Source organism: Pholcus phalangioides, unplaced genomic scaffold (genome assembly GCF_987345545.1).
Source record: "Pholcus phalangioides strain wild (caught in Gottingen) unplaced genomic scaffold, Ppha-v1.0 ptg000013l_1, whole genome shotgun sequence".
In the NCBI taxonomy this organism is placed as follows: Eukaryota; Metazoa; Arthropoda; class Arachnida; order Araneae; family Pholcidae; genus Pholcus; species Pholcus phalangioides.
In genome coordinates this window covers 36,372,746-36,393,776 of record NW_028301606.1, presented here as the reverse complement: position 1 = coordinate 36,393,776, position 21,031 = coordinate 36,372,746, and the positions used below count along the sequence as shown (strand labels likewise).

General features: G+C 36.1%; 1 protein-coding gene across 3 annotated transcripts in view; it reads right to left on the bottom strand.

Moving 5' to 3' along the window:
• Positions 1–3,687: 3,687 nt before the first annotated feature.
• Positions 3,688–21,031, bottom strand: part of LOC149079010 (arginine kinase-like) — a 60,211-nt gene continuing 42,867 nt past the window's right edge. For all 3 annotated transcript variants that reach the window (XM_089241269.1, XM_089241268.1, XM_089241270.1), the window contains exons 3-7: positions 20,107–20,366; positions 15,273–15,421; positions 12,803–12,968; positions 4,472–4,655; positions 3,688–4,331 (exon numbers count right to left, since the gene is read on the bottom strand). In XM_089241269.1, the coding sequence (XP_089097395.1) occupies positions 4,186–4,331; positions 4,472–4,655; positions 12,803–12,968; positions 15,273–15,421; positions 20,107–20,366 (905 nt within the window). In that variant the 3' untranslated portion in view covers positions 3,688–4,185. The remainder of the gene's footprint in view (positions 4,332–4,471; positions 4,656–12,802; positions 12,969–15,272; positions 15,422–20,106; positions 20,367–21,031) is intronic.

Genomic DNA, 21,031 nt, shown 5'->3' with positions numbered 1-21,031 from the left:
AGTCAGCCGAGGTCTTCTTGCAGAACAATGCAAAACATTTTGCTTTGGAAATATCCAATGAGAGAACCCAGCAGGTCATTTTATAAGAAATTTATGCCGGTGGGCAACTTCATATAAGATGGATCCAAATCCCTTTGGAATGGAAACGAAACCGCGAGAAACGTGGCAATACTCAAGGATTCCAACCACTAATATCTCGGCGAATTTTTATCGGAATGTCATAGAAGGTGGGGGGCAACTTTCACATGATGGGCGTCCACACCCCCCCCCCCCCGGGTAAAGCAGGTATTTGAGGGGCTCTCGACTACGGTTAAAAATGCATTGTACCGTGTTGCTCCAAAAATAAGACCTGGTCTTAAATGTACAATTTGTAGCAAAAATTAATGCAAGGCTTATTTTCAGGTTATGGCATTTTTCAGATTATAAAAATCTGCATTAATTACCTGCATAAATATCTGCTAATTTTGTGGCTTTGGTTTCTTTCTACTACATTTACCGAGAACAATTTCAAAGACGAGCAAGGAAAGATAGGCTTTTAATTCAAAATGCAGACAAATTGAAGACAACAGACTAGGGAGAACAAGAGACCTCTACAGGAAGATTAATGAAATCACTGGCAATTTTAATCCACGTTTCGGTATCATAAAACACAAGAATGGAAATATCTTGAACTCTGAAAAAGTCATTGTAAACAGATGGAAAGAATACACAGAAAATCTTTATAAGAAATCAGATAGAAAGATAATAGAAATAAATCATGAACCACCAGTTACAAAGAACGAAGTCAGATGGGCAACAAATCAACTAAAGAATTGCAAAGCTCCAGGTATTGATGCCATTCCAGCAGAGCTTCTGAAAAAAGCAGGAGAAAATATTATCGATGCACTAACATAACTCTGAATGGCTTGGAATTGAAAAAGGGATTAGACAAGGATGCATCCTTTCCCCAAACTTATTTACGGCCGTATTCACCGACACAGTTTTAAACTACAACTGCAGTTGAAATGATTTGAGATCAACACGGATTGGTTAAATTCATTATTTTAACCAATCCATGACGATGTCTAATCCTTCAACCTGCGACTGTAGTTTAAAATCTGTCGATGAATACGGCCGTTACTCTATGGAGAATATATAATGCGAGCATCCGATTTAGAGGAAGATCAACAACCTTAGATATGCTGATAACAACTCTGATGGCAGAATCTGAAGGACGACCTGAAGAACATTATATCAAGAGAAAATGAAAATCTTGGACTCTACCTAAATACGAAAAAAAAACAAAGATCATGACTACAGCAAATATTCACAGTTTTGAACTAGATGGCGAGTTTTGAGATTATGGACAGATTTGATTTCCTAGGATCAAGAATTATAAAAGGAACTTGCACAGAAGAAATAAAAAGAGGAGTAGTTCTGGGTAAAACAGCCATGAGAAAGCTTAATATAATAATGAAAGACAAAGATGTATCAATGAAAACAAAAATTAGAATTAGAAATGTGTTGGTCTTTCCTGTCTTTATTCATGGATGTGAGAGCTGGACAAGTGGAAAGCAGATAAGAAAATAATTTATTCCTTTGAACTTTGGTGCTGCTGAGAATTCCATGGACAGCTAAAAGGACTAACAAATCGGTTATCGAAGAATTCAAGGTTGACTATTCTCTAGAAGCAACAGTCATTAAACAGAAACTCTTACTTTGGCCATGTAATGCGCACAGAAGGCTCACTAGAAAAAATGGTAATGCTTGGAAGAATGGAGGGAACGAGAGGCAGACCGAGCACCAGATAGGTGTTGCAAAGCACTGGAATGAAGCTAGCACAACTGAGACAAGCTGTGAATGACAGACCAGCTTGGAGAGCCATGATCTATAGTCTAAATCAACTTGATGTTTCCTAACAATATAGTACTATACTTTTTTATGCTGCACATTGATGTAAATTTTATGCATCAAAGTACTGGTTAATGTTTGCAACAAAATTACTTTTCGTAAGCACTGCTGTGGAAACCACAAAAACAGTAATCAGTATTTTAATACATAGATTCAACACCATTATGCATTATGAATACAACGTTCAATATAACAACCCCCTTTATCCCACCGAAAACGAGCGTTATATGGGAAGTAAAACAAGTCATTCTATGAAAACATGTGGAATCTATCCTATCGGTCATTCTAATGGAATGCTCACTAAACAAGCATCGACTGTGAAATCATACCTCAAATTTTTCATTTCCATGCTGCACTCCAGTTCAAAACCAAAATTTAATTGGAAAATTGAAAAAATGTTTTTAGTTGATAGATGGCAGCAGTCTTAGCAAAACATGTGCATTTCTCTACTATAAAAAAATATCCAAATGGGAAAAATAGAATTTAACTCATTCACCAATGTTCAAGGCAATTAATCCTTCTGGCACTCAGATCTTTGAGAAATATTTAACGACTTTCGTTAGCCTATCACACTTAAATTATCAAGAAAGTCAAGTTAACCAAATGGCCCTTAGCAAAAAATGTAGAGATAACAATCAAGGATGATGGAGAGTAAGCCATTATAGTCTCACAACCGGATAAATGATTGATAAATGTTGAAGGTTCCATATTTTTTTTTTCCGCAGTTGGACATCCACTGTTTCCGAAGTATAAATAATGCTGCATTAACTACAGTTAGATTCCTTTATTTGGTTTATATCAGTAACTCTGCTCTGAAGTCATTTTCTACATAAATTCATTGAAACTTCAAAGTACCTATCCCATCATGCTAAAATGGCTTTGAGAATTTTTTGAACTTTCAAGCTCTGCATATACAGCAAATATTAATCAATCCAATATAAATTTCACCTCTTACAATTTATATCAACTTATATCTAGTTTTAGGGAATCAACCTATCAATGCTGGTTGGTAAGAAAAATTTTTTTTCTTCGCCAATAAATGGTGTGGAAGTGGTTCTTATTTTTTGTCTATAAAAGAAATCAAAGTCATCGTTAATGGGTAAATAATGCACATTTGTAATATAATATAAGGTTAGTTTAAAAAAATGATCCCATTTTAAAAATTTATGACCAAAAATACACTTGGATTGTTTTTACTCTTGTTTATCACCAATTATATTATAAGTGTTTTGAAAATATAAATGTTTGATGTGTGAACCTTTTGTTTCTTACCGCTACAAACATCCACCACACACAAACATTCCACACATTTCAGTTTTACACTGCCAAAGGTTCTTAATGCAGCACTAATACATTCTCCAAGTTCACCCCATTGCCATTTAAAACTATATAAAAAAACACTTGAACTAGTTAGAACCATAAACAGTTGAGAAATGGAATTAAGAGCCATTGACAGTAAAACTGCAAAGTGGAATGAATTTGATTAGATTATTCATTGTGAAAGGTTAGAATATCAAACATTTGTAATTGGGAAAAAACTTGGGAGAATGTTTCTCATCATTGATTGTTATGTGTAACAGTTTTAAAAACTTTTTTCATTCATATATGCTATAACCATATATATCAGAACAGAAGATTGGAATTGATTTCGTCATTCCCACCATATAATTTCCAACCTCGAAACCGAAGTTGTCAATGTTAAGAAAATATTAGAATCAAAGAAGTTCTATATGATCACTACATTTTATTGGCATTTGCGACAAATAGAAGAAATAGTCTTAAAAAACAACTCAGATATATCCAATACTTTTTTTATTAACAGCAGGTTACACATCTCGAGTCATTTTATACATATATTCTCCTTTGATATAATCTATGCTAAGCAGGACCTTGTACGTATCTTCTTCGTCATATTGAATACAAGTGTATTTTTTAAGGGGGAAAACACCACCCGACTGTAAAAAATTGTTTTGGTTCCGAAGAACAAATGCAAAGTGTGGTGCAAGAAAAAAATTTTTGGAAAAAATACTGAAGCTTTTTCAACAAAATTAATTCCTCACTGAAAGATTACGATAACTCAGTAAATAGTTAGTCACTAAAATAATGTTACTACATAGTTATCACTGGTAAGTGCTCTGCTACCAAAGTTTTTGAAAATAACTAGGTTAAAATTTTAAATCAGTTTTTTTTTTTCAAATCTCTTGTACTCCAGACTCAATTTTTTTTTTTAATTTAATGTTAACTAAGATCTTTATGAGGGGGCAACTTCTGTTAATCTTGCATATTTCATAGGAATTACTTCGCCGCCTTCTCCATCCTTATGAGTTCCAGAATACCATCCTGCATCTCCTTGACTGCCTGGTATTCAGTGAGACCCATTCGACGCTTGTTCGAAATATCATACACTCCACCCTCGCTCTCAGTGTGCTCTCCACGAGTACCTGAAAAATATTTATGAAAACAAAACATGAGTCAATTCAGAATTCAAAAAGAAAATTGCCACAAACTATTGTAATAACTCATTGTATCAATTACGATATCATAGAATCCATTATCAATCTGGAACAAATATTAAGCTCACCCCTGACTTGCAGGTTGTAGCGACCAGCAATCTCTTCCAGGTTCTTCCTGTCCTTAGCAAGTTTCGGCAACTGGATATGAACAGAAGCTCTGATCGTTGTCCCCAGGTTGGTCGGACAGAAAGTCAGGAAACCCAATCGATCGTCATGCGAAAACGGTAGCTTCGACTCAATTATATTGACAGCCTGTAAATAACAGATATGAAATATGAAAACCTAGAGCACTCAGTATCAAAAAGAAAATATGTTCAAAATATATTGGAGTTTTTTGACGAGGTTTAAAAAAAAAAAAATTAACTAAAAAAATCTTCAGATTTCGAGATACTAAGCTGATTTGATAATCTGATTGATAATTAGGTAACCCTTTATGGCTAAGCTCATTGCCTTGGAATACACAGTGTTTGACTAAACACTGTTGATGATCATCAAGAGTCTATTTGCAAGCTGAATTCTTACAACCATCCGGTTACTATGGTGTAGTGAACTGCCATTTTCAGTTTTTGCAAAACAAATATCGTGGATTGCTTGCAGTGCAGGCAAATAGTCATAGCAAATGCACAGCATCTGTCATGGTGGCTGATCAGTAATACAGTCAAATCCTGTTTTAACAAATAGTTACAGCAAAATTCTCATTTTATAACACTTTTCTAATCCTCCAGATAAGTTTACCTAGGAACAATGCATAAACATGGAATTCCTTTGTAACGAAATGATCTCCCAGTCTCTTGGAGTTTGTTGTAATGGGATTAGACTAATTAATTATGTCTGAAATACAAATACCCTCCCTGTTCTGCTAGCGGAAGGCTGCAGACTTCCATTGGTACCCATGTATTGTTTTGCTCATTATGCAATAGGCCTTGCTGACGTATTGAAGGGGTATACAACCTTCTGATTCTTAACAACCGATCATCCATACGTAAGAATTGATTCATAAGAAGTGTTAAGAATAAAGCTCCGAACGCAACCACGATGCAATTGTTAAGGTCATGTGCCGATGGACAAGCCAAAAAATTTCCCTTTTGGGGAATTTCACCACTGACCAATCAGCACCCTACTAGAAATTAACGTGTTGTTAAAATGGAGAAAATCAAATAGGAAAAGAAATTTTAGAATGACGCTAGCCTGAAAAAATGCTAGAGTTCATTTAACGATACGTGAACATGGTTGCAAAGAAATACAATGCTTTTTGAGTCCATGTTGCAGTAAAAAACCGAAACATTTAGTTATCAGGTACGATTCGAATCAGATTCTTCCCATGTCCACGGGGATAGAGCACATTGTCCACTCCCCTCCACAAAGAGTGGCTATGCTATACATGTTATGGTAAAAGTGATAAAGAGCTGCTATTATGAATAATCATATGGTATTTTGGTAAGTTAGATAAATTTTACTCACATTTGCAGGTCATTATGCATAATAGGTTAATGCGATAAATGAGTCGTTTGTGTTTACGTTATATATACTAGCCTGCACCACAGAAAATATTTTTATAGGACAAATACATTTTATCATTTTATGTATATTGTTTGTAATTACATTTTTAATTGGGTTGCTGTATTTTAGAGAAATATGACATACATATTTATTACAGGCATCTTTTTCTCAGACACCTCGTTGGGCATTTTGCCTGTTGCGGTGTTGTAATGTTAGCTTTACTTACATATAAATACAAGACTAACAATAGTTTTTATAATATGCTTGTTTACTTAAATTAGTTTTCATGGCAAAATGTGTATGGTACTGTATATCACATGCATCACATAGTTGCTTCGTGGTCAAATAGTGATCAAATAATACACAGTAATAGTAAATATTTACAGCTTTTGTAATGTTGGCTTTTTTACCATACGTTGAAGTGTATGGAGAAAAACGTGCGCGAGCACAGTAGCAGGTTAATGATTTTTATATTCATTTGAAATCACATTTTGGCCAATTAGAGCTGCTCACATATTTCATGTGAAAAATTCAATTTTCTCACTTTTTAAGCTTAGAAAAATTGTCAGATCTACAAATTCCTATAACATAAAAGTATTTCAGACCCATCAATCATATTTATGGATTGAAAATTTGGGAATTATGCATAATCACTGGTAAATAATAACATAAATTTATCGCCGCTGTGGTGGTCGAGTGCCGCTGTGGTGGTCGAGTGGTTATAGTGCCGGACTCGTGATGCGAGGATCCGGGTTCGAACCCCACAGTGGTGGTCGGCTGAAGTTGGTTTTCTGTGGTTCCCAACTTCAAGGCGCAAATGCGAGCCGATCTCCCCGTTAAAAAGTCTCGCCACAGAGAGCAACAGTCCTACAACGGTAAATCATTCAACCATAACACTTCACTCATAGTTAGTAAAACTGGGGGCAGATGACAGCACTACACATAACAAGCATTACACAGAAACAAACTTTACGCCAGGTTGCACTACACGTACACGCACATTCCCGCATATACCGATTCGTTGGGGGGTTCCGCGGGGGGGAGGGGGGTGCATGTGTGGTGTAGCAGTAGTAGGTAGGGGCTCGGGGATCCATGATGTTCTTAAGTCAGCCGCCTCGTTGGGCAATTTGCCTGTTGTGGCGTTGTATTTGTATTTGTATTTGTATTAATATAACAAAATTTATCAAACTTCATTGAAATGATATTTTATCACTATTGCCAACACACTTGCTGTATATAGGCTCCAACACTGTTTTCCATTCCCACACAACCTTTCGATAACTTTAAAAGTTAAACTAATTCCTTATTTGGCAATATAAATGTATTTGTAAAAATACTTTTAAATATGATAGTAAATACGAAACATTTGTTATCTTGTATGGAAGAAAAAAATGTCAACTAAGAATCGAGCCAAGTGGGATCACCCGATTCTCCACTACGGAAGGGAAACAATTCTTAGTTAACCCTTTACAGGACCATAAGGTTGCTAAGAGTAAATATTAGTTATGTAACTTATTTTAGATTATTCATTTGACAGTTTTTTTTTTCCAAACGTTCTCGTTTACGTAATTGCATTCGGCATACATTCTATTTTGACATTCTATATAAAAAATACAGATAAGGCTATAATTAAATACGACAATCAAGAATTTTAAAATGGGAAAAAATGTTTCCCTTAGTCATAAAAGGGTTAAGAATGTTGTAAAATTGTCTCTGGATTCTTAACTAAAGATCAAATCCGTAATTGGATTCTTAAGAATCAGGTGGTACACCCCCAGCCAGTTCCCCAGTATTTTAATTTTTTGTTCCCATTCCAAAACAGCGATACTAATTCATTGTTGTGTATGATTATGTTAATTAGAAGTGAGTTTTTCCCCATGTCACAACAGAAGATGTGTGGTCTAATTGTGCTGAAAACAAACCTGTTCAGGATGTGCATAAACACTGCAGGGTTTAAGATAGATAAAAAATTCCTTTAGCAAAAAACTGAAAATGGGGAAAAAAGCTTTAGCAAAATGCTAATGATTGATGGATGTCTACTCGTTTTGAACCTCCTGTACGCATTTTTATAAAGGTGATTATTAATTTTCCCGCATTCAAAGATTTCCTTTTGCATTTTGCAAAAAATACGGACTGTAGCTTCAACCCTGATCACAAGAGTAGCATAATCACATTTCTTCATTCTCAAAATCCTTCAGTAATAATATCATTTAGTAAGTACGATTCCTTTTGGCATTGAGTCCTAACTTTTAATAAGTAAAAATTTCTAATGTCTATAACTATTAAGCATAGTAAGCTCTAGATCAGCTCAAAACTGGCATTGGAAGGATCTTTTGTGGGTCAAAAGGCACTGCAACACGATTGTACAGTATACAGTAATACCTCACCTAACAAACACCCAGGCCAACAAAGATTTGTGATTTTTGTCTTGGGATAATATTTTTTGATATTTTCATCAATATGAATACACAAGTTAACATAAAATAGCCGTGTCATGGGCTGAATTTTCGTGGCAATCAAAATTACTGTTACTAGAACCTGATTAACTCGTGCCCACTTCCAAAACTTTCCTAAATGTACCTATACTTTCTCAAATTCTCCAAAGCATTTCATGTAAAATGAAAAATTCAGCTAAAAGGAAATGTACTGAAAAAAGACACCCAAGTTTTCAGAGTTTTTTTTTTCAGTGCCAGTCTGAACATTCTAGGAGATCATCTTTTCTATCTGCATCTATGATTCACAAATGAGCTAACCGAATCACAAATAGATAAGGACACCTACAAACTCGACTTGGTTGTGTGAACAGCAGCTTTAGTCTCTGGTGTTGGTTTTGTACATACTGGAAAATAAAAAGATCTTCAGCATCTCTTATCCTGTCAATTCTCATTTATCCAATTTGAAAGATGTTTATTTTTTCCTATAATCAGTTTTTTATTATGTTTCTCCTGGTATTTTAAAAAAACTTATCTTTAAATTTTGAGCAGAAGCTGGAACAAATCAAATGATTTTCCATAGAAACCTATGGGAAATCATGTTTCCTGCTTAAGATTTCAGCTAATGAATACAATTCCAGAATGAATCATCTGTTAGCCAAGGTATCATTGTAATTACAATACAAGCCTTGTGCTCCAAACCTAATAGCTGGCTGGTGAAGTAGTTTTTCTTTACACCACTAGAATTCAACACCTGTGTGGCATATTCTTTGTGCTCTGAACCGAAAAGTAGTTTTAGTTCCACTTTCCTGTGCCTAACTTGGATATTTAAAAATTCCACTTTTTCTGTGTTTTAGACCAGACATCACATCTGCAAGGTTGGGTGTTTGTAACATCCCCAAATTCAACAGAATCTTTACAAGTTTCAAATCTCACATAAAACCAAGAAATACACCATTTATCAGAAACATCTATAACTTTCCAGCAGTGATTTGCTTTGGTTATATAGCATCGCTGTGTGAAAACTTAAAATATTACAGCTATCAACTCATCTCAATACTCAGGGCTACCACTCAAAATTAGAAAAAGACTAAAAAGTAAGATTTGGGGTGGTAATCCCCCAGCCAACATAATCATAGCATAATAAAAAACCCAAAAATGTTTTTCAATTTAAAACAAAAATTGATAGCACTATTTCACTATCCCATAATATTGGCCAAAGCAAAATGACAGGACTAACTTGGTTACAAAAACAATTTTTGGCCAAGATAGTGCTCTAGCAACCACAGAATTATTTTGTTGCTATTATAAAGACATGTAAGTTTAAGAAAAATTCCCTTTCAAGACCACTTTCAAAAGCACAGTAAAATGTGTAAATTTAAGTCAAGGTGAACCCAATGGTTTAATTACGTTGCCCATCTTTTTTTTAAAAGGATTTGTTTACATTTTACTGTTCAATACCAGTGTAATTGTTTTTGACAAATGAAGTGCACTTTTATTTTTAGCTCTTTGCGGAGCAGTGAAAATATTGTTTATGCCTCTGCACGCCCTAAAAATACCGAAGAGAATTGAATGATACAAACCTAGAATAAGCAAATAGTATCCAACTGCTTTGTTATGCAAACTTGTTTCACCTATATTTAAAATATGTGGACTACAATTTTGAATAATGAATGTTACTGTTCAAGACCCTGAAGTATTAAATACATAATTATTTTTTCCATCCAGACAGAAGTTTTAATGACTACTCTACTTGTTAAACCCTCAAACTAAACAAAAATAAACCAAATGGTCCACATACATCCCCCCCCCCCAAATAATTTTTTTGGCAGAATTGTAATCAACATTGATTTTATTCGAGGGAATCATTGATATATTGTCAAATAACACAATTGCACAAATTTTTTTGATAGGATTTAATAAATATGTAGGAAAAGTAAAACAAAAACTGGAAATAAAACAAAACCAAGAAAGGCATTTTACCAAAAAGTAGGAACCTACAATACCATATAACTTGTACATAATATAACTAATAAAATTACATAATGTGAAGTCAATGTTTTCAATTCATTACTTTTAGAGGTCAAAATGCTTCTAACACTAATTTCAAAGTAATGATTCCAGGCTATTTGGATATCATGGACGAGTGATTTAACTATTCAGGAAACAGTGATGAAATAAAGTGATGCCCAAGGGCAAAGATGGTTTTTCTTATGGCAGCAAAATGTAGAGATTAATCAATGAAATCTTTGGGCTTTATATATACAATCGCTATTAAAATACAAATGCTTCAATCTGAATTTTTATTAGAATTCCCGAAAAATACAAATACAAAAACAACGCCACAACAGGCAAAACGCCCAACGAGGTGGCTGAGAAAAAGATGCTCATAAAAATGTGAATGTCATACTTCAAAAATACAGCAATCCAATTAAAAATGCAAACAAAAATTATAAACAATATATACATAAGATGAAATATCATAGCTGCCAACTTTTGAAAATGAAAATTCGAGAGATTTTCACGCGAACCCATATTTCATGCTAAAACCACTCCCTAATAAATACGAAAGATTTTTCCAAATAGAATAGGGATTTTCCACACATAAAAGTTAAAGAGTAGGGAATAAAATCCCTACTGAAAAACTAGTCAAATTAAAATAGGAATTTTACACACATGGAAGTTAAACCCTTGGGAATAAAATCCCTATGCAAAACACAAGTGAAATTGGAGGCCAAAACTTCAAAATGGTGATCTAAAAAAAATAAATATTGTGTTCAATCAGAAACGCTGTGAACAAACATTCTGCGTGAACGACCCGAAAATCATCAGATGAAGGGAAAAAGCATCAATTTTTGAAGAACACTGACTTTTTGTGACACTTCTTGATGGGTTTTTTTTAAATTTCACATGAGTGATTATGACAGTCTTTCCATGACCGATGTTTATGTCTGTAACACAACTTGTACAAAAAGGAAAAGTCAGCCCTTTTCTGGAACATTTGATAAAAGGAAATTCAACGGAATAAGTATCTTTAAAATTGATTAAATGTTTTGTTATATCGCACGTACGTAACTTCAACAAAAAACATTTTGACCATATGAGCGTCACTATAATTTTCAATTATTACCCAGGACTATTGGCTGCTAAGCTATTTCCCTTCACCATGACAAACAACTTTCTTGTTACCATCAGAGGGGTTGTAAAACTTCCTTAAAAAGGGAATTTCCCCATTTACAACGTTTGACGTCATTTCAAAAGGGGAAAAAAAGACTTCATACCCCACAAGAAATTCCTTAGGGATTGTTTTCATAAGTGGGGATTTTTTTAAATAAAGAGTATTTTTAGGGACAATTAGGGACTTTGTGATTTTCGTAAAAATTCGGGAGGTTTAAGAACTTTTCGGGAGATCGAGGGATGAAGCTAAAATTCGGGAGATTCCCAGAAAATTCGAGAGACTTGGCAGCTATGAAATATTATACAATGCCCATAAAGAATACTTATGGTTGTCTTATTCTAAGAATGGATAGCTTCTCGATTTACCCCAACATGTTTATCGTATTTCTTTTTAAACATGTCAATTGTGTTACAATTTACTACCTCCGGGGGTAAGCTATTCCATTTATTAACCCTATTAGAGAAAAATTTCGTGACACCATAACCTTGCATTGTCCCTCACCAATCGATACTGGTGTCCCCTTGTAAAAACAGTCGATTGGCGGTGTACTAAAAGTTCATGGTCCATCCTATCCATCCCATTGAAAATTTCAAACACTTCGATCATATCTCCTCGACACCTGCATCCATCCAATATAAACATTCAAAAAATAAAGTCTCTCTTCATAACTCAAGCCCTGTGTGCCAATAAGGACACTCGTAGCTCTTCTCTGCACCCTATTAAATACATAGTTTATATGTTCATGTTCCTTCAACCCTTTCAGACCCAAGCATTCATTTTTTGGAATTTAAGATGTTTGTATTTTTGATACTCAAAAAATACATTGAGAATTTAAATGTCAGCAAACGTTTAATTTTTTTTTAATTCTTATTTATTTAAGAAATAATTCACTTCATTTAATGTTTTTCAGCCAAGATGAAGCAATGTGTATTCAATGTTATTCAATGTGTATTCATCTTCAAAATTTTTTTCCAGAGTTTTATTGCTAAATTTTATGCGATAAATCACTCCCAGAGACTCCTCCTGGAAGCCATCTTAAAAAAAACCCAAAGTTCAATTGCTGCCGTCTGGTGAAAGCCCCAAAGTTCATATTCACCATATTTCCATTTCAAAACTTACAATCCTTTACATCTGGGCTTAACTCCATCTTAAATTTAAAAGAAAAAAAAAATTCTACAGTATAAGATAAAAGCAACCACTATATTTGTGACACCAGGGTCTTCCAGGAACTTCAAGAAGATTAAATGTTGATTCTTCAACATTAGAGTTTAAATAAAAATTATACTTACTTCAACTAATCTCTCGAAGACCTGCTTCAAGTCACCACCTTTCTGCATTGAAATAATCCTAAGATGATCCTCTTCATTGGCCCAAACTAAGAAAGTCTTCTCATCATTATGGTAAATACCACGACCAGTGGGCCAGAAACGACATGCATTAGCAGCCTGTAGAAACCTATTGAATATTTATCAAAAATTAGTTTTCAATATCAAGCAATGAAATACAGGAAAATCCTATTAAAAATAACCATATACAATGAAATAATGATGCTCAAAGGGATCGGACGGAGAAATGTAAAGTTGTAAAGGAGTTATCAGGGTTCCACAGATAAGGAAAATATTTTCTCCCAAAAAAAAGTGATCCTAAATAATTTTTTAAATTTTTCTGGAATTTGGAGATACCTTCAGTGCTTGTGAACACATAAACAAAAATGTTTTATGTTCTCCTCGGATCACAATATGGAGATCACAGAAAATATTAGGCACCAATATCGATTTTTTAAAGACCTGTACTTGCTTATATCAGTATATAGGCAGGGTCTGTCCCTCGTTCGGACCCTGGGCAAATATGAATTTGAGACCTTATACGTAGTCTTCTTTGAAGCATATATGTATGCAAGAAAAGAGACATGCACTATGCCTAAAATACAGAAAGCAGCCAATTTTGATGCTCTAGGCACATGCCCTGTTTGCCAGAAATAGAGGTCCTTTATATATGGGAGATTATCATTATAAAAAGGTATTGCATGGGATTTCCACAGCATACATTAAACAAGTACAGTTCAACATGGTAAAATGACCCACTAGCTAATGTTTATAATGCATAGTTGCCAACTTCATAGAATGGCAATTAAGATTCACATGTGAATCAGAGTTCCATAAAAAAACAAGAGGGATTTAAAAAGAATTCCTCATGGATGAAAATTAAATTATAGGGATTCCCTCTGGAAAATTATACAGGCCATCATCAATTAGAGCAAATAGCCCTCATTCAGTAAGTTCTATCACCACTCAATTTGTAACACGACGACCTAAGATCCCTTAATAATTCCCACCTATTGATTCATTTGTTTACTTTAGACCCCCCAAGGGATCTCTTGGCTACTGGAAACCACCCAAGACATCCACTGACTCACTGGCGTTCCGGCCAGTTAAATTTGGTATGTCTAGCAGTCAAAAGAATTCTCCCAGCTGTTGAACGATCACAGGACCAGAGATCTGGCTGCTGATGTCCTATCTGAATTTTGTTTACACTTGTGAGACTGGGATTTGTTACTTTACTTTCCCTGTGGTAGGGTTCCATGGATCACTGATGAGAACCCCATGAAAAGTCTACCTCAGTTAAAATGTGATTAATGTGCAATGCATTTTCAATTTTAAAATATCTGAAAATAGGTACATTCATACTTAAAATCAGTGCAATATTTACCTTCACACCGATGAGGGGCCATAGACCATTTCACAGTCGATAATGTCATGGAAATACTCAATTACAATAGGCCTAATGTTGTAGACCCCGACCAGGTTTCAATGTTTATGTTTTCAGTGTTGCCAGATTCTGAATGTCATAATTGTGCAATATTGTTTATTTCATAAAAATATGCAAGATTTTGTTAAAAATATGCTAATTACAGTGCCATTAAGACTTGAAGCTGATCGGTCTCAGCAATATTGCAAGATAAATTTTCCTTTATATACCAGCAGTGTGTTACGAGCAGTCTTATTCATTCCGACGCGCATTTTGTCCCACTTCATTCTGGGATTCATGCGTCGTCACATTTCTCATGCATTGATAATTCAGTAGCGTGCTTTGGCAATTCCCGATTCATCGAGTCATAATCTCTCCTGGTTAAACATTGTTAAATGATTTAAGTGGAAAAGTTCTCATTCTTTATTGCCATCCGCTGATTTAATTGTTGGGAAACAAAAGAAATTAAATCTGGAATGTACTAGAAATAATACTAGACTAAATTTGGCCAACAAAAAAAGAAAAATTGCCATTAGGCCATAAAAAGACATGCATAGTCAGTCAAGATACAAGTCAGAGTTAACTTGTCCAAGTCAGAGTTAGCCTCTGTCCAGTTAACTTGGTCTGACAAACTTAAATTTACACTTTACTCAGCCAAAATAGAATATCTTTGTGATTTGACACAATGGCAACACAATTTGCATGACGCTTATACCATCATTTAGATGTGGGAAGAGCAAAAACAGCCACTAGTATTTCAAAAACAAAAACTTTTTTGTAGTTTTTGGGGGAAATATTTCATCGCTAAAAATTTAATATAAGAACTTTAGTGCATACGGGAGATAGATTACAGCCTCCCGGAAAATTCGGGAGACTGCAGCTATACTTGATAAATCCTAGGTGCCAGGTCACAATGGGAACAAGAAAATAAATTGATACCACCCTGCACATAACACAAATATAAATTACATTCAAATAAAGACTACATAAGTGTAATACAAAATGACAAACCTGTCGCCTTCCTTGAACAGGAAATGGTCATCGATGAGCTGCTGCTGAGTGGACTTGTCCATGCCAGTCAGCGGAAAATAGGTTCCTTTCAACCCGCCTGTCATAGAGCTTAAGGTCTCGCTAACTTTGTCTTCCATCTCTTTGTATTGCTGCAAGATACATACAACCACATAAATGCCACATCTGGATATGTAAACGTATAATCCCAGTTGCAAGACAAGTGATAAAGCTTAAAAATTACTCAACAATGAAAACATGTTTACTGGCTAATGTTATACATCTGATCTGGTGCCCAAAGGTCATAAATTTCTACGGTTTTTGCCCAAGGGTGTAAAATTGATTTAGTCACACGCTCCACTGAAAGACTTTCTCCCCTAAAGACTACTACACAAGACACTATGAGGCTTCAGATGCCTTCCTTCCACTATTTCTGGGCACAGTTATGGCAGATAAATTTTTAATATATCTTGAGTATAATTCATGTATTGAAAGTGTTATAGATGAACATTAATTAATAATTCAAGTTCTTTTCTTCAAGTCTTTCACTCTGGTTTCTAAAAGGGACTGCCGAAACGTTTTGGAGACAAAATATTAAATAAAGTGACAAGGGCTACGATTCAGTGTTGCTTCGACCCCTGATTTACACAGGACCCCTTCCTATTAAAATCATCCCTGGGACCTATGACCTTATAAATACTGAACCAACAAATGCTGTTCGAAATATGTAATGCAGAATATTCAAATAATGTTTTGAGAAGTCACTTAGTTTTATGCCAAAAATTATTGTTAACATTTTAGAAAGTTTTCTGATGTAGAGTTGCTTGAAGTTTGAAATGACATGCTGATTCATAGATCAGAGTGGATGATAGTCTTATGAGGTATGAACATTGCTCAGATGAAATAAAATTCTATAAAATTCAACTAGCCAGAGGCGCATTTATGGTTTTGCCATATGTGGGTTATACAAGTTTTTTGCTGCCTTCTCCCATTCAAGTCTAATTTCCTTGACTAATCTTTCCTTGAATTAGTCACCCTGCGCTATAACCCCCTTGGCCTCCCCCTCCTGCAAATGTATGTCCCTAAATAGCTCTTTTAGTCACTCCCTTGCACTCACTGACCTGGTTCCCCATTCTGTAGGCCCCTCTTATTCATTCAAAATTCCCCATACGTGCTCATGCTCCAAAATCACTCTTTTGCTCACTCCTCTGCTTGCAAACTCTAGGTCACACTAAGTCCCTGTCTCAGCAGAGGTGGATTTATTTAGGGTTATACAAATTTGGCCGCCCTTCTCCCATTCCACTTTCTTGGTCGCTCCTTCCTCAAATTTTCCACCCTGGATAATAGCCCCTCGTCACTGCAACTAGCTCCTATCACAATTAAAAAGAATAGCCACGTAACCAGAATTCTGAATTTTATGCATTCATAAACCAAGATTAGTTCGTAAATCGAATAATTTTTTGTTCACAAACAGAATTGTTCACAAACCGGGCAGTTCATACACAGAAAGTTGACTAACAAAGAAAGGGTCCAAAGATGTCACCCTCAAAAGGTGCAATTACTATAGGTCACTCAAAATAATTTTTTAAATTGATATTTTGAACGTCAATACAGGCCAAGAATGAATTTAAAAACCTGCAACCCTAGTCTTGAGTGAAATTATTCAAACAGCACATGATCACTAAGGGGGGTAACCAGTTTCTGGAAGAGAAAAGCTAGAGAAAAGAGCTGAAGTACGAAAAGTTTAAAGAGAATTTTTTATAGATCTCGCACAAGAGGCGATGAGCAGCCAACTGTTGTCATTTTTAATTTTTTACAACTTTATTAATCGCATTCTCCACTAATTTTTTGGTTTTCATGTTTCTCTGGGTGAATGTAAGGGAATTTTTTCATAATTTTTGAAGATGACACCTCATGAGCCTTTCTTTGTAAGAGAAATAAATTTTTGCAAAAAAGTCCGGATGGCCAAAATTACGTGAAAATACGGGAGTGTCCCGTGAATGCAGGACGTATGGTCACCATTGCTAAGATTTTTTTGATTTTTTTTTTTTTTAATCTCATTCCTAGATGAAAAAGGTCGGTGGGGGGGGGGGGGAGTAGACTAATCTCACGGGATACTGTAGCTTTTGAACCCACCATATGGGAAAAGGACCTAGTCTTGAATGGAATACACTAAAATGCCGAAATCCGGAATGGAGGAGTGCCTATTTCTTCACAATGAGCGCTACCTTCACCCGCGATATATCAAGCGCCGCCACCTGCTATTGTTCGTGAGTCCTCGCGGTCGATGTTAGGGGTTGAACACAAAAGAAAATGCATCGTAAATCTCTAAGGAATAAATTTTCTATGAAAACCATAACACTAGGTTTGAAAATGTGGCAGATGGTGGAATGCACACGTATAGCATACTTTTTTACTGGAGGGGTGGGGGGTAGAGAAACACCAACAGGAATAATTTTGATAACATAAAAAAACCATTGTTCCGATGCGTTATTAACAAGTTCCTTCGACATGGTGCTCACGGACCGAAGTGGCGGAAATTTCGAACCTGCGGAGCTCATCTTCAGTTTCATGTAGGAAATTTTGATTTCTGAATTCTGGCTGTACTCGGACCCGTTATGCAAATTTCCATGGGTGCTTACGCCACCACCCGGCTACGGCACCACTGGATAATAACCCGCGCCAGCGTGTTACTAACCAAAGTTCAAAATCTTTGATTAGTCAGCGAATATGTTATGCGCTGGGTCAAAGAACCTCTGCGCTAAACCACAGGAGAAAGATCGTTCGTGACACCGATAATCGTGATTTAATTCGATGTCAATCATTGTGGATAACCGGACTGCATTTTGTAGTTCTTAACCCTTAAAGCGGTTTTTAAAATTTTTCCTGATTCGCATACGAACTGCCACATTAGAAATTAAAGCGTGTTAAGAACCCGAGATATTTCGGTCACCCCGAAATAAAGATCAAATTTGACGAGATCTCGGGATTGCCGCTGTAAGGGTCAATTCCTTTGAGCAAATAGCAGGTAGCAACCTTTCTATATGCCAAATTCCTGTATATCACGAATCATTACAACATTTACATTTGCAACTGCGATAAAGGTTCCCGGCATGCCCGTCTTAACCCACGGCCTATCCTCTCCTTGAATCTTTAGCCCCACCTCGGCTTGACGTAATAGCTATCTCAGCCAATTTTAACTCCATGTTAAACTCCTATGCATAGGATGGAACGCCGCGGCCCTGGAACTTCAAAAGAGGGGCCTAACAAACAATAAGATCTAGTTGAAATTTTAGAAAGCGCCAACTAGGGCGTCAGAAAAATCACTTAGCCCTGTGATTCATGATGCTCTAAAGACTACCCTGGTTACATAATTCCACAGTTCTTGAAACGGCATCACAGCAGAATTTCTTGACAATGTTCAAAGCCCGTTTTACGGAAAGAGTCCATGATCATCCGTTGCGAAACTTTCCCCAAATTTGTGGCTTACAATTCTTATACTAAGGAAATAGCTTATACTTTCATTCAACATTTAACGCACAATTTATACTTTCCGATACATTCCATGCTTTCACTGACGATAAGATTATTCAGATTTTGAATGGTTATACTTTGATCCAGAGGTTGAACAAAATCGGTATCAAATGGGTATACATTTTCCATGCACTCCAGCTGAGCAATGTTAAATCGGGCATTAAAGCGAAAAACAATTTTCAATCTTTCTATTTGACTTAACTTGGTCAAATAAATCAGTGACTCGCAGAATTTTTCCGAACCAAATGTGCACGTACAAAAGTTATGATCCCCCAAATTCGAATTATCCAAACATTCGAAAAAATTTCGAATTAAGAAATTTTAACATTAGATAGTTCCCCAATTAACCACCTAGTTCTACTGTACTGTAGCCGGAAAACGAGTTTCAAAAACTCAGGATATTATGACCTACATCATTCATGACAAGTCTCACATTGTTAAGCGAATATGAATCTAGAATGAAGCGCAACTTCCGTGACGTAAATCACGGGACGGTAATAATAGGCGTAACTAAAAAGCACGTCTTCCTCTACCAGACACGTTTATTCTTACAGCAGGTGAAGACGAATGACTAAGTATATTGCCTAACCACAAAAGGTAACGACTGTTGTTGCAATGTCGAGGCGACACAAAACGCTTTCTTTCGGAACGGTTATGAACCGGCAACCGAATTACGGATAAGGCCACCTCCAGTGTCCGCCAATTCGCATTTAAATGATTCAAAGATGAAAATTCGAAATTTTATTTCAGCGAAAATACTTCAAATTTTAGGTATTTTTTAAATATAGTTATTTCTTACTTAAAAAACTCCTTAGGGCTGTATTCACCGACATGGTTTAAACCTGTAGTTACAATTTTTGGATAAGAGATCAACATAGAAGGGTTAAAAACCCTGAATTTAACCAATCCGTGTCGATCTCTTATCAAAAAATTGTGACTACTATAGCTTAAACCATGCCGGTGAATACCGCTCTTAAGGCTCCAAGTGGCAAACTATTTTACGCCCCCTTCCCCCGACTTTCCAGGTCACTGGAAACCCGACAGTGAAAATCGCGTTTAAATCACGATCAAGAATCTGTTAGGAAATGACTCGTAACAAAAAGCAGCGAGTCTGGGAAATTTCCTCACGGAAACGAGGAAATTCGATAAAACCAGATATTGCTAATGAGAGAACAATCGGCGAGAGCTCTTCTTCCCCTTCTCAAAAAAGACAATCAAACTAAAGACTTCCTTAATTAGGGAAGAGAATAACAGCATGAACACTTTGCATAAAGCATTCTCAATGTTCACGATTATGACTTACCTTTTCGGTGAGGCACGGATTGAACGGATAACCCTCCAGACTTCGCCCGCAACGGACCCTGGTCGAGATCACGAACTCGCCCTTGGGATCCACGTTGACCAGCGTACTGGTATCTCCGAAATCCCTGGGTGGATGCTTGTCGGTTGGTCCGAATCCAACGTGATACTCCTCGATGATAGGGTTGAACAGCTCCCCGAACAAAGTGTAGGATTCGGCGTCAGGGGCGTAGACACCAACACCGCTGTCCAGATTCTCCACTCCTGATAAGGGGAAAAATGCTCAATTTTACAAACACAAATATCCACATTCAGAAATTAATCAAATACTGTATCAATTGCACAGACAGGTACAGTAAATTTTATAAAGGGCCGCAAATTTACACAAAAAAACACTTCGTCAGCTGGAAAAAGCATGCAATTCCACGGTATTTCCTAATCTTAAATGAAATGTTGAACTAGATGTCAAAGATGACTTCAGTAGTCCCGTTTACATGGGAAGTAGAAAAAGCAGGTTTAAAGCCCGCTTCAAGAATTTTCCCCAATGACTGCTCTACATTTTTTAGGGGTCATTCATTCAAGTATTACGTCAGCATCGAGGGGGGAAGGTTTTCGGATTTGCTGACAAGGGGGAGGCGGTTTGAAGATTGCTTGTCATCAACCATCCCTTTTTGAAGATATGAAATATTCTAAGCTGCTGACAGGGGAAGGGGGTCAAAAATAGCTGAAAATTTGCTTACGTAATACTTGAATGGCCCCTTACGAAAGAAAAAGTCAAGCGTGTGCTAGAACTCCTAACGCTACCGCAATATTGGTAATTATATATACGTGTAAACTGGGTGACTGAGCAGAGGTCAAACCCAAAGCACCAGATGAACACCTAAATCAGTGTGGTATGTTCCAAGGCGTAGGTGCCGCTAGAACGATGT